The sequence below is a fragment of the Prinia subflava genome, chromosome 15, assembly GCF_021018805.1.
Source record: "Prinia subflava isolate CZ2003 ecotype Zambia chromosome 15, Cam_Psub_1.2, whole genome shotgun sequence".
In the NCBI taxonomy this organism is placed as follows: domain Eukaryota; kingdom Metazoa; phylum Chordata; class Aves; order Passeriformes; family Cisticolidae; genus Prinia; species Prinia subflava.
The window spans coordinates 59,005-73,550 of NC_086261.1; the positions used below are offsets into that span (position 1 = coordinate 59,005).

Genomic DNA, 14,546 nt, shown 5'->3' on the forward strand with positions numbered 1-14,546 from the left:
CCCCGCCGTGCCCCGCCGTGCCCCGCCGTGCCCCGCCGTGCCCCGCCGTGCCCCGCCGTGCCCCGCCGTGCCCCGCCGTGCCCCGCCGTGCCCCGCCGTGCCCCGCCGTGCCCCGCGTCTCGTCCGCGCACCCCACCCGCCGTTCCCGGCGTTCCCCGCGTTCCTCCCGGCAGCCCGCGCGGCCCCGCGCGGCCCCGCGCGGCAGGATGATCCACGAGCTGCTGCTGGCGCTGAGCGGGTACCCGGGGGCGGCCTTCACCTGGAGCAAGCGCGGCGGCCTCCAGGTGTGGCACGGCCCCGGCCAAAGCCCAGCCAGACCCCGCCCCGCTTGGTCCCCGCTCTGCGCAGCCCGTTTGTTCATCCGTCCGTCACCGCTGTTTCCCCTTCTAGGTGTCTCAGGAACTGCCGTTTCTGCACCCCAGCGAGACCAGCGTCCTGAACCGTCTGTGCCGCCTCGGCACCGACTACATCCGCTTCGCCGAATTCGTGGAGCAGTACACGGGACACGTACAGCAGCAGGTGGGTCCGCCGGGCCGTGGTATTTCCCGGGAAGAGCGCGGCAGGTGCCAGTAAGGCCAAGGTGCCCAGGAGACAGGAGTGGCCCGTGGCCCATACCAGCGCTCACGGTAGCACCGAGAGCACCGAGCAGAGCTCCAGAAAGCTCTCTGCAATGCATGTAAGGGAAGGTAGAGAGCAGTGAAGGATTAATCAAATGTAAAACCTTGTTCTTGAGGAAGTCTTGTAATAATTTCTGACTACAATAGACTGGCCAGGGTTTGTGAACTGAGCAGGATGCTCATGACTAGCCTCATGATTTGTGAAGAGCCTTGAGATCCAAGAGGCATGCTTAAGTGAAAAGAAGCACTGGTACCAGAGGCTCCCAGCACTTGCATAGGTCCACAAAAGAGCTAAATATAAATCTGCTCAAGTAACTCTCATGGTGACAAGGTTGTATTTGATTTTGTGATCACTTTATGATGAGCTAAGGTGCATTTCAGCGTGTTTGGAGCAATGACTACTGCTGTGACACTGCACAGATAATTACGTCACTCTTCAGACTTGCACTAGGATGCTGATGCAGATTTTATTGTTTTGTTTCAGGATCACCATCCATCTCAGCAAAACCAGGGTGGATTGCATGGCATTTATTTGAGAGCCTTCTGCACAGGTCTTGATTCAGTGCTGCAGCCTTATCGACAAGCACTACTTGACCTAGAACAAGAGGTAAAGGAGAGAGACACAAAGCAAGAGGCTGTAGTGCTGCTGACAGATTGTGGAAACTTGTCATTTCTGCAATAAACATGCTAGTAGTAGTTTCTAAGATGAAATAAGGTATTTTTCTTTCCACATTAGTGATGCCTTCCAAATTATTCCTGTGAGATGCCATTGTAACTTTTGTTTCATCCTAGTAAGTGTTGTCCCCTCTTCCATCAGACAAAGGAAGGGCTCTTTGTCAGAGCCCAGTGCTGTCTCAGGCTACTGTGTTTTCAGTTTTAGAGGTTTTGATTAATCTCTGCTAGACTAGTAGCTGTCATATCTTGGGTAGTGTCACCATCCAGTGGTTGTGATAATTAATCTTCATTAATTGGTTTATCCTTATAGTTTCTGGCTGACCCACATCTTTCCATCTCGCATGTTAATTACTCCTTGGACCAGGTATGTCATGTTATTAAAGAGGTAGTGTTCTTTGCTGCTTTTATCCCTCATTGAGTCTAATAAGAAAGTGGGTGGGATAAATGAGGCTTACTCCATCATGTCATGCCATTTCTATCTAATGCCCCTACATGTGTAGTCCCTTAATCATGCTCAGAGGATCACCTGCACTTCAACACAAAGCTAAGGTCCTCCACCTTGACCCTCACACATTCCTCACTGACTGTGTTTAGCATGAGCTACTGCTGGAACATAGTAACTTTGTGCATCTCAGTCCAGTGGAGGGAAGACATACTTCCTAGAGATTTGCATGTCGTGTTTCTAATCTGTGGGGAAAGACAGATAATAGTTTCATTAAATTATTGTGTTCGGCTGCTGTCCACAGTTACTCAAGTACAGGTGTTTTCTCTCTTCCTTACATAACAGCCTAAATCAATATTTAATTTCTTATTCTGCAGTTTCAGTTACTCTTCCCCTCTGTGATGGTCATGGTGGAACAGATCAAAACTCAGAAGGTACAGTAAAATTGCTGCTAGTTTCTCTGAACAGGTTTCCTCTTTAACTGATAAAGTAATTTCTGCCCCCATCCCAGACTTCTAATACTAGAAAATAGTGTAGTTTCATTAATGGATGCCCTATTACTAGTTCTGCTGTAAGTATTGAGACTATTTTACAAATTCATTTACACTGTATTTGACTTTTTCCCTTATCTCATAATTTCTGATATCTGGAATTTTATAGGACATGATGCTGGTGCTTGGAATTTTTTTCTTTTCTGAGTGTGTTTTCTCTGACTGTTGCCTGAAATAAAAAAGACAGAGGCTAATGTTTTCAGAATCCAGAGATGCTTACATTTTTATAAGGGAAAGTATTGAGAGAAGCTTGAGCGTAGAGCCACACATAGAAGGCCTTTTCCATCACTACATGGAGCATGTTACACCTTTCTTTCTCTAAGACTTGATCAGTTTGTGATGGCATTTTTTGTTAGCTGAAAGTATAATGTTCAAATGTGTAAAAAGGTCAGTAGCGATCCAAATAACAGACCTAGTTTAACCTTTTCTTTCTGCAGATTCATGGATGCCAGATATTGGAGGCAGTCCACAAACATAGCTGTGGGGGGTTGCCTCCTGTTCGCAGTGCTCTTGAAAAGTATGTAGATACAGTAAAACTATTACTTCATTCTTCTGGAGTTAGTGTCAAAGCGTTTCTTACTGTTGAAACAGTACTTGCCAAACAGCCTTGCATGGTATAAAAGCAGGAGTACCGTGCAGGGGAAAACTGTCACCATCCCCATTATTTATCTAAAGCAGATTTGTGGTGGGAATTAAACCTTTCTCCATACTTTGGATAAAGGACTCAGAAAACTTGAGGCCCAGTGTTTTTTTTCTTCTTTTGAATTCTACGTGAATTGTTTTGCATATCGTAGACCTGTTACTGATCTTTAATCCTTCAAAATGATAAATGTGACTGTGTGAGTGTTGTGATGTTTGTATGTCCTTGTGGAGAAAGTCAAACTGCTTAAAAGTCATTTGAGTGGAAACAGCAGCCATTGCAGACTTACATACCTCTGGTATACTAGCAGATTTCCATGTAGAAGCCACATGTTCAGAGAATATGTTATCTTAGTTTTGCACCTTCTAGTTTTGTCCATCTTTCTCTGTTAAAAAAATAAATAAAATACCACATTAGCCATTTAGTACTTGCCATGCTGCCTGACTGACCAACTGGACCTTCTGGAATGACGTACAATTAGGTGTTGATTGTTGTGTGCAAAGGCCTGACTTGACTGTTTCTCTTGACCTCAGGATTCTGGCTGTGTGTCATGGAGTCATGTATAAGCAGCTCTCTGCCTGGATGCTGCATGGATTGCTACTAGATCAACATGAAGAGTTCTTTATCAAACAGGGCCCCTCTTCTGGAAATGTCACTAGCCAAGCTGAAGAAGATGACGATGACTTAGGAATTGGGGGACTTACAGGAAAACAGCTACGAGAACTGCAGGACCTGGTAAGATCTACAAGTCATAACTTGGCATCTTTGGTCGTTAGGGAACTAAAAAAGAAGTTTATTGTATTCTACTTCAGTGTGAGCTACGCTAGACTAAACATATACTGAAACCTCTAGGTAGTGGTCAATTGAAGTAATTGAAATGATTGAAATAATACTGTAATATTAATATTACTGTAATATTATTATTACTGTAATATAATCAAAAAGTTGAAATAATACTGTAATAGGATGCTGCTAGGCATAAGGGACAGAGATCTATTGTTTGGCACAGTTTGATAACCCCAGGGCAGAAAGCCCTATGGATGGAATCTGTGTAGACACTGATGTCAAGTAATGGGTACCGCATACCCACTGCTCTTGACTGACTGGTTTCTCATTCCTTATGGTCAACACTGTGATCTGTTTCAGGTAAGCATTGCTGGTAATGTGAGCAATTGCAAGGAACAGGGTTTGAGGAACTTGGCTGTTGACTTGATTTGCACACTTTCTATGGGCAGTTGGGTCAGGTGCCTTTCTTGCACAACCATTAGTTGTGCAAATGTTACCTAACAGTTAATGCTACTGACATTACTGGTAGAAAATGTGTTACGTGAGAGTCAAGGGACTGCTAAGTAAGAGGCAACCTGCCAGCACACTGGTGAAATGTGGTAACTCTTCCTGTAGATGCTATACAATTAGAGGGCTCTTTTGCAAAGCAGCTTTCTCAGGGGAATAGTCTTCCAAACTGAGCATTTGATTAGTGTCTAAACAGAGAACAGTGTGGAGCAAGTTCAACTCTAAATTTATTCTCTAGTTTATGGTGAGAAAACATTTCATGGGCACTTACGGAGTTAGTGTGGTGCATGCAAGCTTGGCTGTGTCCACACAGAAACTCTGTGTCACATACTAATTAAGTGCCTTGTGCCAACAGTCTCTGCTGAAAACAGAATACACCCAGAGAAAAATGGGAAAACTTTAAAAGGCAGTTAGTGGAAAAATCTGTTACTTTACTATATGGATAAAGAAAGTGAAAATTGTTGAGCCTTCTAGGTCCATGGTGGAAATTGAAGACTAAGCAACTTCTTTCTTCAGTATCATTCATTGACTAACAGTGTTGGCAATTCTTCAGTCAAATAGTAAAGCAACAACTCTTGAGTTTTAGTGGGATAGGCCAATAAAAGACTTGGGTATTGCCTCCTCTAAAAGTGTCGCTAGAATCTTAAGAAAAGAGTTGCCAATGTGTTAACATCAGTATATAAATTTGTACTGAAATCTTCTGTTGAAATGAAGAATTTTGTAGATGGCGAACATTCTCAAAACTTTGTTTGGGTGATTTTTTCTGGATTATAGGCCACTGAAACTAATTCTCTAGTAACAAGAGAGCCAGATGAAATTATCAGTATTGCGTTCCTGACAGCAGGAAGATCTTGCCTCTGTACTTGGAGTTCCTTATTAACATTCAGGAAAAAATTAATAACTTACGGCGTTGTTCTAAAACAGCTGTCACATGAACTGAGAAATTTGCCTTATCTTTGCTAACAAGCCTTTGTATCTTTAACCTATTTGCACAGTAGTGGAGGTGTTTATATTTGGCCTGTATCACAGGTGTTCTAACAGTGTTAAAATGTGTATAGGGGAGGGTTATTTTTGGTAATGCTAATTAACATTGTTATGGCAGCAGAAGACTGATGTACTGCATTTACAATAAAATTCCTTTTGCTTATGGAACATAATCCTTAAATACAGCCAATTTGTTGCTGTTCCACAAAGGTTTACCTTCTTTTTCCTCTTCTGCTCCACTCTGATGGAAGCAATATCTCTAGGGAGATCTGCTAGCATGCCAGAAGCATAAGGAAGCTTACTGGCTTACTTACATGATACAAATCAATTCTGCTACCATCCTGCTTACTTCCAATGTTCTTAGATGCCCCCTCACACACACACACCTTTATACACCTTTTCTATCTGGTTTTCTGACACTGTTTTACACCTGATTTCTTTTGCCTGGTGTCTCTGGCAGCGCTTGATTGAGGAGGAGAACATGTTAGCTCCATCTCTAAAGCAGTTTTCTTTGAGAGTAGAAATGCTGCCTTCATACATTCCTGTACGGGTTGCTGAGAAAATCCTCTTTGTGGGAGAATCTGTTCAGATGTTTGAGAACCAGAATGTTAACCTGACCAGAAAAGGTAAGGAACATCTTTCTTGCAACCTTTGCTCAGTTATGAGTGACTGACACGTGATTTCCAAAATGCCACATTAACAAATTCAACAGTCACTGACTATTGGCTATTATTCTTCAGACTACATGGATACTTGTGCCAGGACAGAGCAGTAGTCCCAGTGTTCTGCTTCTGATTGATTCCAAGGGAGAGGTGTAAGAACAGGATGAGTAAATAACACTTTCCAAACATAGTCTCCAGCAGCAAGTCACCGTGTGATTTCCTCCGGATGAAGCGATTGCAAAGGCCTTGTTTTCTTTTCAGTTTCTATCCCTCTCCCTAAAGGCTGCAGACAGACACAAAGGCATGTCTTGCTCTGAGAGTGTATGTTCCAGAATGGTGTCTTGGGATTAACTTGCATCCACAAACATGAGAGATTCACTTGCAAAGTGCTCCCAAAGTTGCTATGAAAGACAAATTATATGGAGCCTTAAAGACAGTAAAGGAGAGAAAATTCTAGCTGATGGTTCACTTTGAGAGCTTGAAAAGGTTGTATTGGGGGTGGTTTGGGAAATATATTCCTACACCAATGGGGGAGGACTGCTGTGGTGGCTCTACCTTTAGCATGTCTATGCAAAAGTACTTAAATTACTTGAGACACATTACAGAGAACAAAGGACCAATTCAGCTGGACTGTTTTCTTGCAGTAGCAGAAGCAAGGGAAAAAGATATTGGTCTTCTAGGTCAGTTAGTTTAAAAAAACAGTCCCCAAGTTCAAACAGTAGAGGATAGATTTGAAAAGGGCAGAGGTATGGGGAGACCCAAACCAACTGGTTAAAGTGGCAGAAAAGTTTGTGGGTTCAAAGATTTAGCTCAGTCCTAGAAAAAGGCCTTTTAGTGGCAACCATTTATGCAGAAAGTATTTGGGTGTTTTACTGATACTACAGCACTGCCATGGCAAGTGTCTATACTGCAACTGTACATGCAATAGTAATCTGATAGCTTGGTACTTGTACTTTGAAGCCTCCTCTTCCTTGCCAGACCTGAGACAGTGCTGCCCTGACAACCTTTCTCTTCCAGTGTGCTGGAAGGGGTCTGCACATCTCCAAACATCATCACGTTTTAGTCTCTGAAACTCTTCTCATTGCTGCACAGGCTCCATCCTAAAAAACCAGGAGGACACTTTTGCAGCAGAGCTACATCGACTCAAGCAGCAACCACTTTTTAGTTTGGTGGATTTTGAATCAGTGGTTGACTGGATACGGAGCACTGTTGCTGAGGTGAGCATCCTGGGAAGGGTAACTACTATGCAGGCTGAGAAGCTCTTAAGTTTTTTGAAGGACATGGAAGAAAGGGGTTTGTCAGTGCCAGTGATTGACCAAACACGTGAATGGTGCCGCTGTTCTAACTGGTCTCAGAGCTTCGTGTAAACCCAACTTTTAATGACAAAAGGACATTAACAAATATTATGCTCTTTCATGAGAGAAAGAAGGGAATTTGTGTATTTTTTTTCTTTCACTTGAAATGACTTCAGAACTTTTCATTTGCTTTCAGCATAATAGATGGCATCTTGCTGAGAACATGCTTTGGCAATTTTTAATCTTTTTTTCACTTGGGGCAGGGAGGAGAACCTAAGAAAGTGAGGAGGTTAGAGAAGTGAGAACAAAGCTGAGGTAGAACTGATTTCATAGGAATTTGCACCTTTTTTGTCAGAGGTCTTCGGGTTTCTCAGAGTTTTTTGCCGATATATATCAAGAATTTTAACTGGTATCAGGGTCTGCTACACACTGTGTTCTCTTGTACTTTATATAGCATTTTGTATAGGTGCTCTTCTTGTATGTGTTGCAAGTGCTTTAAGACAGCAGCTACTCTTCTCTCTGAATGGGTGACATAATTCTGAGAGGAGGTTTCTGTTGTTTCATTTGGTTTTTGTTTCTTCACTAGCATCTTTGGAAACTGATGGTAGAGGAATCAGATCTACTAGGACAACTGAAGGTAATGCAACTGCTAGTTTGTTTTTGCTAAGGCAGCTCTTTCTTCCCTTCTTTGTTTCTATTAAATACTTTACTACCTTACACTCTGTGCTTTCTTCATTTAGGCAAAGCTCTTTTCATTTTTCAGTCTCAAGAATGAGTATACACTGACAGAACTTGTGGCAGAAAAGTTTGTGTGGTCAGAGACAGAGTTAGAGGGGTATGTGTATGTGGTTTTGTAGTTTGCATCTTGAATCAAAGATAGTGTAGACTTTTTGGTCAGTGAATGAAATTCAGGGCTCTTCAGCTGTGTTTAGAAACAGCAGTTGTTCCAATAATAAAAATGGTGCTATCAGCTAAGATGCTTAAAATTTCTGCTCAGTTTTTGGTATGTTAGGTACAAAAAATTATCTCCACAGATAATAAAAGACTTTTACCTTTTGGGAAGAGGTGAGCTGTTTCAGGCCTTCATTGACACTGCACAGCACATGTTAAAGACACCACCTACAGCTGTAACTGAACATGGTGAGTGTTGTTCATTTGCTTATCAAACTCTCCTCATTGTGGTATAGCAGCAGGAAAGTAGTAAGCCATGTCCTGTACAGAAGAGATCTGTCTTAACTCTACATAATGTCATTAGTTTGAAACCTACAGCACTTGTGAACTTGAATGTCTCACAGAGTGAGTGAAAACAATCTCTTAGAAACCTTCTGATGGCAGGTATTTGAAACTGGAATTAAAAGACTGTCAACAGTGCATCAGTGTTGTCTTTTAGGACTAGGAAGAAATAATTAATGGGTGCAAAATTAGCACTAGCTGCATCATCTTGTGCTGATATGTGGGTTTTTTTTGTCAGATGTCAACATTGCATTTCAGCAGTCTGCTCATAAGGTGCTGTTAGATGATGACAACCTTCTTCCTCTTCTTCACTTAACCATCGAGTATCATGGAAAGGAACATAAAGGTATCTACTTGCATTTTCAGAAGTAAATTAAGAGGGGAGATGATGATCTTGTTTTCCAATCGATTACTTGTCCTTCTCTCAAGTTAAAGAAACACTAGTTTTGTTCCCTTTACTGTCTTATGTGATGGTGTAAACTACTTCGGCCCTTCTTAATTCTGTTCTTCCCCTTTTCCCTTTTCTTTCTTGCCATGGTTGCACTGACTGAGAAGATAACATAACATAATTTGGCACCTTACTTGTTTTTAGATACTTCTCAGACTCGTGAAGGGCTTTCCCGGGAATTATCTCCACGTGAAGCCCCCACATCTGGATGGGCTGCTCTGGGCCTTTCTTACAAAGTTCAATGGCCACTGCACATTCTTTTTACTCCTGCTGTTCTTGAGAAGTAAGTACTACATATGGTCTTTCTGTATTCATCTGTATGTTCCCTGATGTGAGGCATTCACTGATGTGTTGGGGTTTTTTTCCTCTCTATGGAGAGAATGGTAGAGCTATTGCTCCCTGAACCTTAAAATGGTTCATTCCACTTACTCACATCTGCACCAATTTACAAACTGCTACTTTAACAGTGTGTTCATTGACAGCTCCCCTCCTTACATGGAAACTAACTTTATATTTTCTAGGTCAGTAATTAATACAAGCAGAAATTTTACTCTGCAACATGTGCCATGGGCCATGACCTGACTGGCCCTAACTATGGGCAGTCACCTCCTGTTACTTTTTCCAGTCCTGCATTGTTACATTCTCCAGTAACTGCAGCAAAGGAAGGTTTTAGTCTTAAATAACTTTGTATTTTTTGATTGTAGGTACAACGTTGTGTTCAAATACCTGCTGAGTGTGCGACGAGTCCAGGCTGAGCTACAACACTGCTGGGCTCTCCAGATGCAACGCAAACACCTGAAATCTAATAGAACAGATGCCATCAAGTGGCGTCTGAGGGATCACATGGCTTTCCTTGTGGACAATCTTCAGTATTATCTGCAGGTCAGTATTACAGAGAAAGATAAACTGTATCAGTTAATCAGAAACTGGCAGAAATGCATGAAGGAAGCACTGAAGACTTATCTCAGGTTCCTGATTCCTTGTGCCTTAAGGAAATCAGGATTTCCTTCTCAGGTCTAGGGCTTCCTCCAAGTTCACAGACTACTGCTACAATTACAAAGTTTTTGGACTTGTCAATCAGTGAAATGGAGAAGTTCTTCAGTAGCTCTCTCTAATGCTACTAAATGTTTATGAGAAACTACTCATCTCTGAAGGACCATTAAGATACCATCCCGGTCCTTTCTCTGGCCTCTTTAAGTGAACTCTGCTTTGAGTTAAGTTTTGGACTTTTTTGTTTGTTTGGTTTGGTTTTTAAAGAATTGAGAGGGGGCCTGGATTTCTAAATTCTCCACAGTGATCTGGCTGAGCTTTGAATTGCAGCCTTTGCACTAAGATTCCACATGGTATCTCCCAGTATAAAATTCAGAAATTACTACAATCAAATACCTATGTTTACATGCATGCTAGCTATATACTTTTTCATAGTTAAAGAAAATGACCATTTCCCTTTCTACTTAGACATCAAAAATTATTGCATAACCCCCATTCTGTACTGCTCTTATATATAATTCCTGATTCATCAGCCAGAGAGAAGGGGATCCTCAGCCTCTAACATAAGAGTAGCAATAAGAGATATAAGTTTCTTGTTCAAAGCTTCTGGCTGGTTTGTAGAACTCCTAGTTCCTTAAATCACTAATGAGGTATCTTCACATATTCACATATTCAGGTAGATGTACTGGAGTCTCAGTTCTCACAGCTTCTGCAGCAGATAAACGCCACAAGAGATTTTGAGAGTATACGATTGGCTCATGATCATTTCCTAAGTAATTTGTTGGCTCAGTCTTTCATCCTCCTAAAACCTGTAAGTAGGTCTTGTTTTCACCTTTTTCTACCAATTCTCCAAGTGCCTTAAGAAACACACCTTTTTGAACAGATACGACAAATCACATCTTTTAAAACAGATCAGTGATAATCTCCTGCAGACTGCAGACTACAATTCTAAGAGTAAGGTATAAACTATAACTGATAATTGAATTAAGATCATCTAATTTACTGTTGATGAGTGTGAATGCTGTATTCCTGGCAATTTTAAGTCAGGCTTATTTCAGTGTTCAGTTAACCTTAATATCTTGTATTTTATCATTATATTTTTATCACAGGTTATTTTATTAAAGAACTAATGAGCATAGTGGTGGGAACTGAGCATAGTGGTGGGAACTGTAATCCTGAGAGACTCACACTGATATGCATTAGACTAGGAAAAATTCCCTCTTCTACTTAAGAGAAAAAGAATAGCTGAGATGTTCCCAAGTGGACTTTGGCTCTTTTTAATTTTGTTAATAAAATAAAACTAAAAAAAAAAGTTAGAGGTATTTTTATAAACAGCCTCACAAAAACATTTGCAAAGGTTAGTTTCAATGAAACAGTGTCTCTGTGCTCATCTATGAGGTTATCATAGAATAAAAGTGTCAGAATAGTAATTACCCCATCAGATCAACTGATACAAAAGAAATTCAAAGTTTAGAGAACAGTGAAACCAAAGCCTTGAACCATAGCTCTTGCTAGTCATTATCCTGCCTTCTTAATCACAAAGGCTGCAGTGATGACCTGCTGGTTGGATAGAGAAGCCAGTGTGCAACTCCTGTGCCTGTCTGGATGATTCATGCATATTGCTGTTTTCCGAGAAGTGTCTGCAAAAGGTTGTGGGAGGGGCAGAGGGGAGATGCAGCATAACATTTAAATCCTTTTTCCATAGAAAACCTTTAAAAAATGCTACATCGATATCTTCCTTCCTGACTGAAAAATACAGTATCAGTAACATCTTTGTTATGAATGCTACAACTTTTCAGGTACTTGCTTTCTCTCTGTGTTCGAACTCTGTTTCAAGTACTAATTTGTACTTTTTATCCCATGTAGGTTTTCCACTGCTTAAATGAAATTCTGGATCTTTGTCATAGTTTTTGTTCTCTGGTCAGTCAGAATCTGGGCCCATTAGATGAACGGGGAGCTGCACAACTCAGTATTTTGGTGAAGGTGAATCTGTGTTTCTGTGGATCTCTTCTCCCATGCTAACATTTGCCTAAGCAGTTATCTTGGCTTTAACAGTTATAAAACAACAGTGAATGTAAGCCCAGATATTCTATGTAAGTGCTTGTAATTATTATAACTAATCAACTCTTCTTGAGTTGGAAATTCTGTGTGCACAGAGAGGTGGAATGGGGGCAGATCCTGGAAGAGAGAGGAGACAGAGGTTGGTACCTCTACCCCTCCTTTTGGATAACTAACATCTAGGAGTTCTTGTGGCTCACAGCTTACCTTATCCTGGACCACAGGCATCACATCTCTTGCAATGATTCTTTTCTTGAGACTGTTAAAGGACTGGTTAGGCAGAAATGGAGATGAGGTGCTTGCTTTCCTTTTCTTCTGAGACGGCCCAGAACTGACATATTCAAATTTGTAGGGATTCAGTCGTCAGTCATCACTTCTCTTCAAGATTCTCTCTAGTGTTCGCAATCATCAGATAAACTCAGACTTAGCTCAGCTGCTGCTACGCTTGGATTATAACAAATACTACACCCAGGCTGGAGGAACCTTGGGCAGGTAGGAATATCTTGAGGGTTGCTTGTAGCATTATCCTGAGGTGCTTGAAGTACAAAGCCATTTTTTATTGATTGCTTCTAATTATTTTGGCTTACACTAAGTGTTGATAAATACTATGACAGAAAAGTAACAAATCAGCATACGATAATTTTTGTGTTTCATATGCTTTCTGCCCATTGAGTTTCTTTTGGCAGAAAGTTGAACAAGCTGCTAGTTCATATTGGCCAAAAAATGCTGGTGTGGGTTGGTAAAGGGAATTCCTTTCAACATGTATTTAATATTGTACCTTTCTCTTGCAGTTTTGGAGTATAAGCACTAAAGGCCTTTCCTTCAGGCTGTGACTAGTGATGCTTCAAGCACTGGAGACTGGTGCTCTTAGACAGCTGGAGAGTTTGCACTCAAATGAATATTTATTTGTAGTTGTTTTTTGCCCGTTGAACTACTGTTTCCAAGGGAATTGGCAAGAACTGCCACTTACGTGGCAGAGGCTTCCCAGCGATTACAGAAAGCTATTCCATTTCTTCCAAACTCATAAAAATGTGCTTTCTGTAGCCATGCATATACTTATAAGTGCTTCCAGAGAGGCAATCTGAACCTTTTCAAAAAGTGAAAAACAGAATTATGATGTCTGGACTCTTCAGCTGGACTACAGTGTCTTCACTCTTCAGCTGGACTATGCTCCACTTCAAGTTTGAGTATGGAGGAAGTAACATTGTTTTTGAATATGATTGAAGTTTTGGCTGTATTCAGAAGTTCCACTTGTGTAGTAAGCTGATTTACAGTACATGATGCCTGCTAATCAAATACCACCAGGTAAATGAAACAGCAGTAGTAATTTTCAATTGAGGTAAAGGAGAAGAAGAAATAGTTTTTAAATCTCTTCTCATGCACTGCACTAGTTTAATATATGTGTATAGGTCATGGAGACACTATTGATATTACATGCTTTCTCTATACAACTTAATACACTTTATGTGCTAAAATCACACTTGCCAAGAGAGGAGCTTTACCCTATTCAAGTAGAAAGTGCCCTCTGTCGGCAGAAAAATGGTAAGGAGATGCTTGCCTGGGATGTTCACCTGTGCTATTCTCATTCCAGACTATTTAGAATGTCACTAGAGACTGCTACCCTACTGAACCCAAATAAAAACATCTTGTCATGCAATTATGTGGAGCATTGTCAATGTCTGCACCCCAGTGCAAAGGGAATAGCATGGCATGGCCATGTCTGTCATTGAAAAGTGGTATCTGGCAGGAACTTCTTGCCTGTTACTAGGATTTCCTAGCCTTGCTATAACAAACTGACCATCTTGATGCAGGTCCATTTGAATGAGAAAAAGAGAACCCTCAGTCCATCACTGTTTCCCAATTTGAACACAAATGCTGCCAGGGAAACCAGCCTTCCCCTCAAAGGGTTGGTATTTGCACACCTGCAGCTCACACTGACGTTACATGTCCTCTGCTCGCTCACTCACGCACTCACAACAGCCCGCAAGTGTAAGACCTGGCACCTTCCACGCATTACAGCTGTTTATGGTAGGACTGCGCCTGATGCAAAGTTTAAAAGCTCTTGACCGTGGAAAAAGCTAGAAAGCTAGAGAAAGTGTTGAAGTTTGGATGTGAGATTTACAGACCAACCTAGTCAAAAGTCTGAGCCATGAAATGATAGAGGAAAAAATACACATTGATAAAAACTTCACACTTTTGAAGCAAGAGACTAAAGATAGTATGAGGATGGAGGGAGGCCTTCAGCCTATAGCATTGTTTGAGTGAAGAGCTTTTATCTTTGTGCCAGCTGACCACTAATGTGAATGCAGAAGCTCAAAAGCAGTTTATCCCATTACCATTTAAGGACACACAGCACCTACATACTCTTTGTATCTCAGTCTCCCAGCAGTTCAGTTGTCCAAGGTTCTTGTGTCTACCTCTAGTTAGATAGGAGCCCATCTCCACTAAGACAGGTTAATACCTATACTGTTATGACAGGGAAAGAAAAGAGAATTAGCAAAAAACAAAGTGATATTTGTCAAAGAAATTCTTAGCACTCACCTCAGTAGCACATTAATGAAATTAGCGGAAAAATAACAGCGAACTGGAGGAATACACAACATGGTATTTTCCAACAAACAGAAATGCCACTGCCCTGAACTTCTGCCAATGGCAAAC

At 41.2% G+C, this 14,546-nt stretch overlaps 1 protein-coding gene across 1 annotated transcript; it reads left to right on the forward strand.

Annotated features, from left to right (window-relative positions):
- Positions 1-143: 143 nt before the first annotated feature.
- On the forward strand, positions 144-13,539 carry TUBGCP4 (tubulin gamma complex component 4). Its single transcript, XM_063412564.1, has 18 exons — positions 144-284; positions 391-519; positions 1,102-1,224; positions 1,603-1,656; positions 2,112-2,168; positions 2,723-2,802; positions 3,459-3,660; positions 5,663-5,828; positions 6,957-7,081; positions 7,746-7,796; positions 8,194-8,299; positions 8,631-8,738; positions 8,985-9,123; positions 9,545-9,722; positions 10,507-10,641; positions 11,697-11,813; positions 12,241-12,380; positions 12,680-13,539. Exons 1-18 carry the CDS (start codon positions 207-209, stop codon positions 12,690-12,692), a joined length of 2,001 nt encoding a protein of 666 aa, XP_063268634.1. The 5' UTR covers positions 144-206; the 3' UTR covers positions 12,693-13,539.
- Positions 13,540-14,546: the final 1,007 nt, after the last annotated feature.

Bases quoted from the DNA above. Each gene is read 5' to 3' on its own strand.
- TUBGCP4 (XM_063412564.1), top strand. From the start codon at position 207: ATGATCCACGAGCTGCTGCTGGCGCTGAGCGGGTACCCGGGGGCGGCC. The intron at 1,657-2,111 runs GTATGTCATGTT...CTTATTCTGCAG, and splicing joins TTAATTACTCCTTGGACCAG to TTTCAGTTACTCTTCCCCTC. The intron at 10,642-11,696 runs GTAAGTAGGTCT...TATCCCATGTAG, and splicing joins CTTTCATCCTCCTAAAACCT to GTTTTCCACTGCTTAAATGA.